The sequence below is a fragment of the Ovis canadensis genome, chromosome 2, assembly GCF_042477335.2.
Source record: "Ovis canadensis isolate MfBH-ARS-UI-01 breed Bighorn chromosome 2, ARS-UI_OviCan_v2, whole genome shotgun sequence".
In the NCBI taxonomy this organism is placed as follows: domain Eukaryota; kingdom Metazoa; phylum Chordata; class Mammalia; order Artiodactyla; family Bovidae; genus Ovis; species Ovis canadensis.
In genome coordinates this window covers 111714902-111729361 of record NC_091246.1, presented here as the reverse complement: position 1 = coordinate 111729361, position 14460 = coordinate 111714902, and the positions used below count along the sequence as shown (strand labels likewise).

The following is a 14460-nucleotide window of genomic DNA, read 5'->3' as shown; positions in this document are numbered from 1 at the left end:
CAGAACTTCTAAAGCAATAGGAACTCAGACACCAAGAAACAAATCTGCACACTTATTTCTATTGGAAAATATGATGCTAAAGCTGAAGCTTCAATATCGTGGCCCCCTTATGGGAAGAGTTGACTCACTGGAAAAGACCCGGATGCTGGGAAAAGATTGAGGGCATGAGGTGACAGAGGATGAGATGGTTGGATGGCATCACTGACTCAATAGATATGAGTTTGAGCAAACTCAGGGAGATAGTGAAAGACAGCGAAGCTTGGTGTGCTGTAGTCCATGGGGTCGCAGAGAGTTGGACATGACTGAGAGACTGAACAACTACTATTGGAAAAACACACTGATTATAGTTGGTTCCAGAGAAACTTCAGTTATCTAATTAAGTTTACTGCATATTTTAAAAAAAATTGTGTTCTGGGTGGGAAGGAGGAAGGTGTGGTTATAAAACGGTAACTGAGGGATCCTTGACCTCCTGGAATGTTCCGTGTCTCGGAGGTGGTGGTGGGGGGTGTGCATACGTACACATGTGGTGAAATGTCACAGAACTACATGCACACACACACGGTGTGTAAAACCGGAGCCACCTGGCTGACACTGGAGACACTGGTCCAGTGTTGGGGCCCCGACTGTGATGGTGTACGATGCTGCTGTTAAGAGGTGACCCCTGGGGCAGCTGGTCAAGTGTGTATGCCATCTCTCTGTGCTGTTTCTTACAACCCCACGGGCACCCAGAATTCTCAGCATAGAAAGTCTGATTATCACACACTGGCGGCTTAAACAAAAAACATTCATTGCTCACGGTTCTGGAGGCTGCAGAGTTTGTAACCAAGGCTCTGAAGAGGCACTGTTTGCTGAGGCCGGCTTCCTGGTTCAGAGACGGCTGTCTTCCCGCTGTGTCCTTGGAGCCCTCTGGGCCTCTTTTCTAAGGACACAAACCCCATTCCTGAGGGCTCCACCCTCACAACCTCACTACTCTCCAGAGGCCTCATGGCCAAATACATTACCCTGGGGTTTGGGATTTCCCCGGTTTCTGAGGGGATCCAAACATCCCGTCTCTGAGCATGGCATCATCATCTTCTGCTCGTGTTGTAGCACAAAACCTTCCATTTCAGCTCCCGACAAGAGCATAAGATGATTACGCAGCTGTCCTGCTTCTAGAGTCATTCTTAAAGTCTTACTGATTCAAATTGATTGGGAGTAAAATCTGTGATTAATATGGTAGTCGGGTTATTGAGTTAGTGAGCCTGTGTCAGACACAGCAGTTCCAAAATTCAAAGGATGCACAGAAAGTAAAATATGTTTAACTCAATCCCCTCTAATCCATTATGGGATGGGAGAAGGTAACATAAAATAGCATGATGTAAGAATTATCCATCTATAAGAATTTTTAAAGACATGTTAAAAAATTTTTTTTTCCTAAGACCTGCCCAGCAGAATTTCATAAATATCACTAACGTATCTTAATAATTACTCTAATAACAAAAAGCTAGGATAGTTATACTCTGCACATAAAAAAATGTAATGATCCCAGATTCTTCACATCAGCTGTCATTTTTCTTTTCTCCTACAAATTTAATTTCTAAGGTTGTAACACTTTCACAATTACTTCTAGTAATAGAAGTAATCTAATCTACAAATATGGTTGTTGTTATTGTTTAGTTGCTGAGCTGTGTCTGACTGTTTGGCGACCCCATGGACTGTAGCCTGCCAGGCTCCTCTGTCTGTGGGATTCTCCAGGCAAGAATACTGGAGTGGGTTGCCATTCCCTTCTCCAGGAGATCTTCCCGACCCAGGGACTGAACCTGAATCTCCTGCATTGGCAGGCAGATTCTTTACCACTGAGCCACCAGGGAAGCCCACAGATGTGGTTCAGTTCAGTTCAGTTGTGTCCAACTCTGCGACCCCATGGACTGTAACACGCCAGGCTTCCCTGTTCATCACTAACTCCTGGAGTCTACCCAAACTCATGTATATTGAGTTGGTGATGCCATCCAACCATCTCATCCTCTGTCATTCCCTTCTCCTTCCACCTTCAATCTTTCCCAGCATCAGGGTCTTTTCCAGTGAGTCAGTTCTTTGCATCAGGTGGCCAAAGTATTGGAGTTTCAGCTTCAGCATCAGTCCTTCCAATGAATATTCTGGACTGATTTCCTTTAGGATGGACTGGTTGGATCTCCTTGCAGTCCAAGGGACTCTCAAGAGTTCTCCAGCACCACAGTTCAAAAGCATCAATTCTTTGGCACTCAGATTTCTTTATAGTCCAACTCTCACATCCATTCATGACTACTGGAAAAACCATAGCTTTAAACCATATTTTGTTGGCAAAGTAAATGTCTCTGCTTTTTAATATGCTGTCTAGGTTGGTCATAACTTTTCTTGCAAGGAGCAAGCGTCTTTTAATTTCATGGCTGCAATCACTATCTGTAGTGATTTGGGAGCCCCCCAAAATAAGTCAGTCACTGTTTCCAGTGTTTCCCCATCTATTTGCCATGAAGTGATGGGACTGGATGCCATGATCTTAGTTTTCTGAATGTTGACTTTTAAGCCCACTTTTTCACTGTCATCTTTCACTTTCATCAAGAGTCTCTGCAGTTCTTCTTTACTTTCTGCCATAAGGGTTGTGTCATCTGGTGCCAGGTTCTAATTGTAAAGCTTCAGGTTTAAAATAATTTCAAATAGAGCCAACATTAAAATGTACCTCTTCTATGTTCAAGGGTCTAATACCTGGTGGATGAATTTTCTCACAGTCTCTATCCGTAATCAAGCCTTTTACCTCATGCATAGCAGCCTCGTCCTCTGGCCCAGAGCGTAAGGAACGCTAGCAGCAAAGACAGGAAACGTCATCCAACAGTGAGGGCCACGTGACCAGCTGGAACTGAAGACTTCTCTTTGTTCAAACGAACTTGTCATTTTTTCCCCACTTCATGTAAAAACCTTGATGTTTAGAATTAAGAGTACTTTTAAAGCTTTGGGACAACTTTATTCACCTCATCAAATGGCTGGGAGGAATAAGTGTGCCACAGCAGGTGTAATAATCTATCAGACTTAACAGTCAGAGACACGGATCCCCTCGGGGTCTCCAATGCACCTGAGCTTCATAGGAGTCATGAGAACTTTCAAGAAATAGATGCTGTACAGCATGTAAACTGAACAACAATAAAAATCCCTTAATCTAGCTAGAGGTCAATGTATAGGTGATTTTTTGCATGATTCATGGGGATCTCTATTCCATAATGAGCTTTAAAATTAAATTCATTGTAAGAAAACTCTATAAGAAAAACATCACGAGAAATTTGCTTGTTGAAAAATCAACCTTTGTGCTTATTTTTTAGCTTATTTAATATGAGTTAATATCTTAGGAAAATTCTTACTCTTGGCATCTTCATGTTACCTAATAGTTAAATGCAGTTGGTACTGGCTTTACTTCACCTGTTATTTAAAAATACCTCAATAAGCCACAAACACATACATATGTTTCATTCAATTTTTGTTTCTTTAGTTGCTAAGTCACATCCAACTCTATTGTGACCGCATGGACTGTAGCCCACCAGCTCCTCTGTCCGTGGGATTTCCCAGGCAAGAATACTGGAGCTGGTTGCCATTTCCTCCTCCGGGGGATCTTCCCCACCCAGGGACTGAGCCTGCATTGCAGGCAGATTCTTTACCACTGAGCCACCTGGGAAGCCCACATTTCTTTCAGTACATCAGTTCTAATGGTCTTTCCAAAATATACTCATCTACTGAGCTTTCATTTCAATCATCTGCTGATTCTTTCATTTTTCTAGCTGTTGGACTGTCTTTTTATTTAGTGAACTGCAGCCTCAGGGTATCTCAGGGGCCAGGGGAGCACCAGAATCGTCTGACTTCTGCCTCCAACACCCCGCTGGTAGAAACCACCTAAACTCAAGAGTGTGAGCCGCGTGATCTGTAATTAACATAGTGGTGCCAGTGAAGTGAAAGTGCTAGCGGCCCAGTCGTGTCCAACTCCTTGCAGCCCCATGGACTGTGGCCCACCAGGCTCCTCTGTCCGTGGGATTTCCCAGGCAAGAGTACTGGAGTGGGTAGCCATTCCCTTCTCCAGGGATCTGCCCGACCCAGGGATCGAACCCGCGTCTCCTGCACTGCCAGCAGATTCTTTACTGTCTGGGCCAGTTGGGAAGCCTTAGTGGTGTCAGGAGCACCCACATTTTTTGGTAATCCTTGCTTCGACACAAATACATTTATAACATCTTTTCAGGTTGGTGGTAAAAGGATGAGTTTATTGCGGCAGGACAAACTCATGCTTTCTGTTCCAAATGGCTGGACAAGGACCAGTGTAGGACCACTTTTCAGATTTTTGACTTGGCACTTAAAACCTACCAACACCAGAGCATGTCCTCCATGTGGTCACAGGCTCCGCTTCACCAGAAGTGTTCAAGTAGAGCACAACCATGTGTGTTAGCGACTCTGCCTTAAAAGACAGGGAAATCAGAAAACCTGACACTTAATTTCCAACTCTGTGACTACACACTTGAAAATCCCTCAGAGGAAGCCTTACCTAGGCTCTTTTGATTAAGGCCCATGAAAGAATGGATTATTCCAAAACCTGTTAAAAATATAAGCACAAAAATCAGCAGCTGTTTGTCCTGAGTCTGAAAATATCTACCAGTCAACATTACACAGTTAGGAGAAAACTTTCCTATTTTCTCTTCCCTGATGGCACATTTGTTAAAGTTTCCATTAATGCCACTGCAGCACTCTTAAAGCTTTTTTAGTTTGAAGAACTTACAGATACTAGTTATGTGCATAGTTTATTGGGCAACCTACTCAATAATTTTGTTTGCCTCTTCAGACTGCAGCAAAATTTAGTTTCTTTCCCATCTGGTGCTGTTCAGTCTTGTCTCATATACACAGCCTTATCTGAACCTTGAATATTCACTAGAAGGACTGATGCTGAAGCTTGAATACTTTGGCCACCTGATGCGAACAGTTGACTCATTAGAAAAGACCTTGATGCTGGGAAAGACTGAAGGCAAGAAAAGAAGCTGGTGACAGAAGATGAAATGGTTGGATGGCATCACTGAGCCAATGGACATCAATTTGAGCAAAATCTGGGAGATAGTGAAGGACATGCTGCAGTGCTGCAGTCCATGGGGTCACAGAGTCGGACACCACTTAGCGGCTGAACAACCAACTCAGCTAATGTGAGAGGAACCCAGCTCTGAGAACTCTCAGCGGGCACATTCAGAGCAATCTGGCCTGGACTGGGTGCTGCCTCAGGTTTCTCCGCGAGGTCTGCAACTAACACCTTCTCTTGGGTGAGTTTCCTGGTCTTTGTGGACCTTCTGCAATAAGCTTGATGTTACATGTTAAAATTCCTTCTTGATATAAATACATGGCCATCAAGTTCGTTAGGACAGAGTTAAGATTTTTGACTTTGGATCAAGTTTGTAGATTCACATAAAAATTACTTCCTTTACCCCCTTTCCCCTAAGATATGCCACAGATACAAAAGGTAGGGACGCGCACTGCCCACATACTTCCTACAAAAGTAAAGAGTAAACCAGGCTACATGCACACGGCCTCGACCAGGGACGTGACACGCTCTGCACACCTGTGCAAATCCTTTATTAAAGCAACAACCAAAGTACAGGATGGCTCACTTTTTTTTTTTTTTTGCTGCTCTATCAACTTAAATATTAATCATTTGCTTATACATTTAAATTATTTTTAAAAAGGTGAACATTTATAGCTCACAAATCAACAGAGTGACATTTCCACCCAGATACATTTTTCCATCTTATTTCCCAGTTTTAACAATGGACATTCAGAACCAGAGGGATAGCACATCAAACGTAAGTGGCAGCACCTTCTGTGAGCAGCGCCAGGGTGTCTGAGAGATACACTGAAGGTTTACATTCTTCATGAAATAAAGACAATTTATGCAGAAACATTCTTAGACCCATTGGCTTTATTTTTACATTCTCTATGAGCTTTAAGTTCGGTGGTGGCATTCTGAGCATTAGACCTCTTACAAATGACATCTCTAAAAAAGTCTTAATTATATTTTCTTGTATAACAGACACTCAGTCTTTCAGAAAGCGAAATAAGCAATTCTATTTTATTTGATTTTTCACCCCACCACTGATTTAATCCAGATCTTGCTAATCACTGTAGAAACCCTATAAGTCATTAGGAAGATGAACTTTGTTATCTATTAGAGGATTTTACAATGAATGTTGCTGCTGCTGCTGCTGCTGCTGCTGCTGCTAAGTCGCTTCAGTTGTGTCCGACTCTGTGCGACTCAATAGACGGCAGCCCACCAGGCTCCCCCGTCCCTGGGATTCTCCAGGCCAAAAACACTGGAGTGGGTTGCCATTTCCTTCTCCAATGCATGAAAGTGAAAAGTGAAACTGAAGTCAATAAATAGGTGAATGTAAAAATGACTAATACCTTGAAGATGGTGGTGGTTTTGTTGCTCAGTTGTATCCAACTCTTTGCCCCTGTAGCCTGCCAGGCTCCTCTGTCCATGGGATTCTCCAGGTAAGAATACTGGAGTGGGTTGCCACTCCCTTCTCCAGGGGATCTTCCCTACCCAGGGATCAAACTTGCCTTTCCTGCATTGCAGGTGGATTCTTTACTGCTGAGCCACTAGAGACACCCAACCTTGGAATCAACAGAGATCAAAATATGTAGGTGACTATACAATGAGCTTTGGTGGCTATTTAAAGAGTACCAATGAATTAGTCAAAAAGCCAGAACAGAAACAGGGATTATGATGTAAAGAGAATGCAAAAAGGGTGTGTGAAGATGGATACTGGGTAGTCACTGAACTGTGCTGAGTATAAAACAGAGTATCTGAAAGATAAGCGAAATGCTCTGTTTTCTCACCCAAAGAAACACTGAGATGAAACCCCTGTTCACAGAACCACTGGGGCTATGAGGAGTTTTAGCACTGGTGAAAAAGGGAAAGCGGTAGCCACACAGTTGTGTCCGACTCTTTGTGACCCCATGGACTGAAGCCTGCCAGGCTCCTCTGTCCGTGGGATTCTCCAGGCAAGAATATTGGAGTGGGTGGCCATTTCCTTCTCCAGGGGATCTTCCCCATCCAGGGAATGAACCCAGGTCTCCCGTGTTGCAGGCAGATTTTTTACTGTATGGGAAGCCCTGGTATAAGACTGAAATTTACCCTGCACATACAGGTGGGCTGGTTTGCCTTTCTGAAACAGCTCCTCAGCCAGCAGGGATTGGGGTCTCTAGGGCTGAGCTGGTTTATGTTGGTGGCACTACATTTAGAGGCTATCTATTCAAAACAGGTAAACATTCTTTCTGCCTTACGTTTTCTTCATAGGCTAAAGAGCTGAACAGATTCGAGGTTACCAATAAGTAACAATCCACGTATTATATTTGAAATGTTATCAGTCCAGTGAATAAGCTACACAGCCATCATTCAAGCCCAGTCTCCACCAAACTGCTTTATCACATGTGCCCTTCAAAGGAAGTCTGAACAACACAGATGTCTACAGTTAAAAATGAAACACACAATAAAGAAGCGAAGGATTCCAGACTCCACTGTGTGGGAGGTCAGGACTTTTGGCCTTGGCTTTGGGGAAAAAAACACAAACTCCCATCAGCAATCATTCTGGGTGTAATGACAGTACAATAATGCTCAGGACGAGCGAGGACATTCAGGTGTTTCTAGAGCGATTTCTATACGTTACAGATGTCACATTTGGTTCCTAGAGATTTAGTCAAGTATTAGTATCTCTTTTTGTCAAGTATGATATACAAAAAGATGAGAATAGTAGATGTGCCCTAAAGATATGAAAATATATATAAAACAAAACCATTATAAATTACATAGATTTGCAATATAAAATTGTTTTTCCCCCATTTAGAATAAATATCATCCAAGTTTACAGGTCATTGCAGTGAATTAAATATGCACACATATCTGAATCATTTTCGGAACTTCAAGAAAAAAAAATTGTTATAGATATGACCAGATGACTCGGAAACCAGAAACTGCTTGCTTTTGAGAAGAATGACCTAAGACCCAAGGGACATGGCTTGGGATTCAGTGTTAAGCTGCAAAACTGCCCCAAAGAGCCATACGTAGCCATACTTCTATCAATTTCTATGAAGCTGAACATTTATCTTTGAAAAACCAGGCGAAAGTCATGAAACTGTCTCTGTCCCCTATTCTAGTGGGAGAGCGTTTCTATTTCGTAAAGAAGCTATAGCATAAACAGGGAGAGACAGAGACATCTTTGTAGTAACCCAGCTTCATCTCTGGTTGGCTACTAATATTATTCTATCAAGAGCTTTCTGATGCCTTAAAGGGGAACATGTTAAAAATCTACATAGTCTCCCCAGTCTAAAGAAGCTAAAACCAACATGAAAACATTCTTTGGTCACTCAGTTCTGCTCCTGCTTTTAAAAAAGTTTGCCTGTGTTTAACTATCTGTATCCAACATCCACGTGGGAGATGCCTTCTCCTGTCATTTCCACGTGGAAACCTGTATGTGGGTTTCGCTGGAGGGAGAAGGGGACGGAATGGGAAAAAGTTCATTTGGGGACCCCCTTATTGTGGCTTTGGGTGCACAGATCCATGGTAAGGATCCGCTGGCCTCCACAAGTGGAAAAAAGTTTACATTCTAAGACGTGGTGATGAAACTTCTCCGCAGGCCAAATACAGAAAACCTTTCTCCAGGGAGCCCATGCGGGGGTCAAGGTTTCTCTGGACTGTTCACTTCTCATGTTTTATGTGACCACCCAAAACACTCCAAACTGATGGGAATGGGTCATCTGAGGCCAAGAGGAATCTGACCCAACTATGTGTCCAGTCAGACCACCTTTCACATCAGTTATCTCTACACAGAGAAACCACTGACTCCAAGCCCTCCGTTCTCAGCTCCAGACCCAGATGAATTTTCTGAAGAAGTTGGCAGCAAAAGCATCTAATAACATCATGGGCCCATTTCTGCTCCCAAGACTCCTTGTTTCGTGTAAGGGGGGGCATCATGGGAGATGACAAACTTTCTACAAAACTCTAAATGTCAGAACCAGGTAGGATCTGGGGCCCCAAGTACCACCTCCGTGTTTGGCAGATGAGAAAGATTCAACCCAGGGACGTGGTGAAGGCTCACTCACGCAGACAGTCAGGACTTCAGGACTAAGCCTTGGGTCTCTTCACCAAACGTGCAGCCCAAGGGACCTTTGTGGACCCATGACGTGGCTGTGACACTCATGACGACCTCAAGGTTATGGCACTCCTGCTCGTAAATGGCAAGGAAATTATACCTCTTCTTTTCATGGTTACATCTAAACTGCGGACGTTGCTCTAATGCTTTTGGGGGTGGAAGATCCACAACTGTCTTAAAAAGCTCTGAGTTTTGTAAGCTGGTTCCTTGAATTTGCAACAGTGCCGATTTTCAGCGTAAAAAGTGTTAGAGGAACCAGCGAGGACAGTGAAACCCTGCAAGCGATTGTGGAGAAGGGCAGGGTGATGATGCTGGCTGGCTTATGTGGGCAAGGAAAGCACTGAGACGGGGCCAGGGAGTGCGTGGGATGCCCCGCTGGCACAAAGCCCACAGTGGTTACCAGCACAGGTCAATGAGGGGCGGGCCTGAGGCAACGAGCTTCGGCTTCTAAGAACATCACTCTGGCCTCACATACAGCCGCCTTCTAGTGGGGGCTGAAAATGAATTCAAGAATGCTGGCATGATGATGCCGTTATCCTAACCCGTCTCTGCCCCCTTCAAGGATGGACAAGTCAGCCATGCAATTAACAGGAGTGGGCCTGGTGGGGCGACCCCCACGACCCTCATGCTTGCTGCCCTAACACAAGCACTGGGGCCCCCTGACAGCCATGGTCCATGGCAGCCACGGCGGGAGCCCCCCGCTCCCCACCTAAACAGATTCCTCAGGCACCTCTGTCTCCGCAGGTGACATGCCTTCCAGACGAAGCAGCAGCTGGCTTGGAGGGGGACACTGTTTAGACATAAGAACAGGGCTTTCCACGGGCAGTCTGGGCAGATTCAAGTTCATGGTCTCCCTCCAACCTCAGCTGAGCTCACCCAAAGGCTCTCAGAATGGGACGGGTAAACCTATTTTTATTTGGCTATTAAAGTGCTATTCCTGGGCAAGGTTTTTTTTTTTTTTTCTTCTCTCAGTTTCACAAGAGCAGCTTCACTGGAAATGAAGTCACAAAAAAAGCAACCGATGGAGACAGGCCTGGGAAACGACAAACATCAGGAGGCTGGTAGCTAGCTGCTTTGGAATGTTAAGATGACTCGTGGGAATCGGCCCTGACCCCAAAGCCTGCGAGGTAAAAGTCTGGGGTGTGCGGGGGAGGGGGGAGAACAAGGACAGAGTGGTCAAGGGAGCGGACCCGCAGGAACAGTCAGCATTCCAGTCGCAACGCCTGGGTTATAAAGCGACAGTGATGGGGCAAAACTGAGAAGAAAGTGCAACAGAGCCGCGGAGGGGTGGACTACAGCTGCGCCCTTGGCAGATCCCTTTTTCAACAGAAGAGCAGCGCCCTGTGCCCCGGACAGGGCTGTGAACTCAGAGTCTCTGACAGTCAGTGTTCTCTGCCAAAGGGGCAGCAGCGGTTAAGGTCATCTGGCGGAGAAGAGCCTCTGAGGTTCGTGTCACGTGGACAGACACCTGCCCAAGGTCACCACCCCCGCTCCCCAGATGGTGCTCGCATCCCCCTTGGCTGGGGGTCGACCGGGGCGTGCGTGCGGGGGCCAGACTCCTACCTACGACCGGCGTCTCCGGTAAGGCTTAGCGGCTTAGCGGCCTGCATCTGTCCCGAGGGGTGGCCCTGAATCTCGGGGTGTGCATAGCTTCGGGGTGGGGGTGGGGGTTACATTGTTAGACATGGCTTTCATAGACGACATGGGTGCTCCCGTCCCGCGGCCTGGCTGGCTCCGCGGCCTCCAGCAGACCAGGCGGCAGGACGCGGTCCGGCACCTCAACGGGCGTTGGTTCCTCGGAGGTCAGCGCCGCCGACGTGACCTCGGTGGAGGGCGCCGCGGACTCCGGGGAGCGCTCAGCCGATGGCTCGGTGTCCTCCTCCTCGTCTCCGGCCTCCAGGGACCCGGCGGCCTGGTCGTCCGAGGGCTCCCGGTGGGCTGGGGGGTGCACAGACACCTCAATGGCGATCTGCTGGGGCTGCTCATGCAGCGACGAGGCGTCAGAGTCAGCGTCGGGGATGGTGTAGACCTCGTCCCCGTCGACGGCTGCGGCCTCCTGGCCCTCGGGCGTGTGGCGCACGAAGTTCTGGTGGCCATGCTCATCCAGGCCCACCACCTCCATGAGCTCCTCCACGATGGTCCTGCAGTTCATGATGAGCGGGGGCAGCGGCACACTGCGTGCCAGCTCCTCGATGTAGCGGGCGAACTCCATGGTCTTGAACTGCGTGACCTTGGCCAGCTCCAGCGTCTTGGCTGACGTGATGATCGGGATGCGCTTAGCGATCTCGAAGGCCTTCTGCAGCTTCTCAGCGCCCTCCGTGCGGAAGAACTCGTTGATGGCCTTCTCGGTCTTCTTCAGGTGGCTGCTCATCATGCAGAGGCGGGTGACATTGAGCACCAGCACCACGGCGAAGGCCACCAGGCACACTACCATGTAGTACACGCCCATGTCGCCCGACGTGAAGACCACCCGCAGCGTCACTGTGTTGTTCACGGTGCCGTGCACGTTGGAGGCCACGCACGTGTATCTCCCTCGGTCGGAGAAGGACACCTTGGTGATGTTCAGGAGGCCGTCATGCATCTGCCACTTTCCTGCAGGAGAAGGAGGACAGGGTCAGCCGGGCCCTCTGCTCCGCACAGTGACCGCTCCACGTGGCACTGTGTGCGCCTCACACCACTCCCGAGGCTGGCGGTGAACAGAGAACACCTCCCTCCACCACTGATGGTGTGCACGGTGAGCTCTGAGCACACCTCCCATCACCAGATCTGCTGCGGCTGACGATGGGGACAGTGAATGGTGACCTCGACACATGGGGAGAGGAAGAGCCCACTTAATCCACAGACTCAGGAAAGAGTCATGAGCACCAGCCCATTTTATAGGATGGAGAAACTGAGGGAGGGGCCCTCTAACCCCCTCTCAAGGGCACCAGTTAGGAATCAGTTGGGCTAGATGCGAGAGTTCAAGCCCAACACGTTGGACTCTGAACACCAAATCATACTGTGCAATTCCACACTCTAGAGAAAAATTAGAAACACAGACAGTCTGGAAAAGCACTGTGCTATTATCGCTAGGGAATTCCTTAATGTGGCATCTGATTTTCTCACCTGCCTGTGAGCAAGGCACCGCAGGCACTGCAGAATATACGTTCACTGGAAAGTTCTTGTTTATAAAGTATAAAGAATATAAAGTACTTTGGGATCAACCTGAGAACTAGAGTGAAAGCGTTAGTCACTCAGTCCTGTCCGCCTCTTTGTGACCCCATGGACTGTAGCCTCCCAGGCTCCTCTGTCCATGAAATTCTCCAGGCAAGAATACTGCTTGCCATGCCTTCCTTCAGGGGATCTTCCCAACCCAGGGATTGAACCCAGGTCTCCTGAACTGCAGGCAGACTCTTTACCATCTGAGCTACCAGGGAAGTAAATCAGTTAAATTATAATTGTTTACCTGGGTTTCTCATATTTGAGATTGAAGTTATCCTCAGTTGATGGAAACATGACTTATTCATTCAGGCTCTACAATGAGCTACATTGTGGAGATCCAGAAGCTGGGTGTGAATAAATATCAATTTGGTTTGGCTTTGCAAATAAACAATAGACCCATCAGGTTGAATGGAGAAGGAAATGGCAACCCACTCCAGTATTCCTGCCTGGAACATCCCATGGACAGAAGAGCCCGGTGGGTTACAGTCCATGGGGTTGCAGAGTCAGGCACGACTGAGCAACTGAACAACAAATCAGGTTGAAAGCAGGCCTCACCCCATGGAGAATGCTGTAACAGAGACGAACTCTTCCCTGTCTGGCCTGGAAAGGATCCAACACTGCCCTGGGAATCAGGTTCTTAATCTGAATTAATCTTTGCTAGGAGAAGGCAATGGCACCCCACTCCAGTACTCTTGCCTGGAGAACCCCATGGACGGAGGAGTCAGGTAGGCTGCAGTCCATGGGGTCACGAAGAGTCGGACACAACTGAGCGACTTCACTTTCACTTTTCACTTTCATGCATTGGAGAAGGAAATGGCAACCCACTCTGGTGTTCTTGCCTGGAGAATCCCAGGGACGGGGGAGCCTGGTGGGCTGCCGTCTATGGGGTTGCCCGGGGTTGGACACGACTGAAGCGACTTAGCCGCAGCAGCAGCAGGGGTTCATCCTTAATCTGCCTGTGTACCCGCCGGTCAAAAGACCTGACCCCAGAGCCCTGGGACACATGACCCTATGTCTGCCTTTCAGGTTTCGGGTCTGAGCCTTCTGCAGCCCATGCCATCTCCCCAAGAGGGGCCCTGAGAGACACAAGGCTGGGCCTGGCCCTGGGGGAGTTCTGAGAGCTGGCGGATATTTCCGTAAAAGCACTCATGTCCCCAAGTGAGCCAGAGACGCTCTCCTGAGAGATGGGGCAACTTAACTATAGTTTCCTTCCAAGTGTCTTATCACATTGCATTTTTGTTTGTTTCATCCCCCTCTGGCATAAACTTAAGCCTAATGAGAAGTCTGATATTTCCCCAAAGCAACTAGAAACTGTTAAAAAAAAAAAAAAAACAATCTGTGAGCATTAAAGTGATGAGGGTCCCCAGGGAGTGTGAGACAGGAGACAGCCTGCATCACTCCAGGTCCTCTGCCTCAGGGACTGTCCTCAGGGAAGCTGGCTGGAGTCGTGGGGGCCTGCAGCACCCCCACCCCTCGTCGGCCTGGGGAACCTGGCGGGAAGCCTGCCATAGAAGGCGCTGTCACATTTTCTGGAGCAACATCTGTGGAGAGGGGCTCTTGGTGTCCCTGAGCACCCAGCTTCTAACAACTTAGCCAGTGTCCTCTCTCTGAGAGTAGAAGATGCGGGAAATCTGGTGGATTTCAGTCTCCTGTGAGCGTGCATGGACAGACCAACCTGTACCCCCTCTGTGAAGCCTCCCCTTGTCCACGTGGGCAGGGGCCAGCCTCCTACCCTGTCTGTTCACTCCTTGAATATCAGGCTTCAGATGTGATACAGCAGATTTATCCAAATATAAAATCATCTGAGCAAGGGAAATGATCAACTTGATCTTTCTGACCCAGGGATCAAACCCACATCTCCTGTGTCCCCCTGCACTGGCAGGTAGATTCTTTACCAACTGCACCGCCTGGGATCACACCAGACCACAGCAGGCACAGCAAAAGAGAACATGTCTCGTTGACTGAAGGTTTATGACAGACCGGGAAGGTGCTGAGCTCAAGAGAACTACAGAATCTATCTGTGGGAACTTCTCACACTGACCGCTCTCACTTCGGTAGGAAGTACAGCAGCAGGACGGGA

The 14460-nt window shown here is 47.6% G+C and overlaps 1 protein-coding gene across 3 annotated transcripts in view; it reads right to left on the bottom strand.

Annotated features, from left to right (window-relative positions):
* Positions 1-5929: 5929 nt before the first annotated feature.
* MFAP3L (microfibril associated protein 3 like) overlaps positions 5930-14460 on the bottom strand; it is a 46708-nt gene continuing 38177 nt past the window's right edge. For all 3 annotated transcript variants that reach the window (XM_069576775.1, XM_069576777.1, XM_069576774.1), the window contains exon 3: positions 5930-11771. In XM_069576775.1, coding sequence (XP_069432876.1) covers positions 10858-11771 — 914 coding nt within the window. In that variant the 3' untranslated portion in view covers positions 5930-10857. The remainder of the gene's footprint in view (positions 11772-14460) is intronic.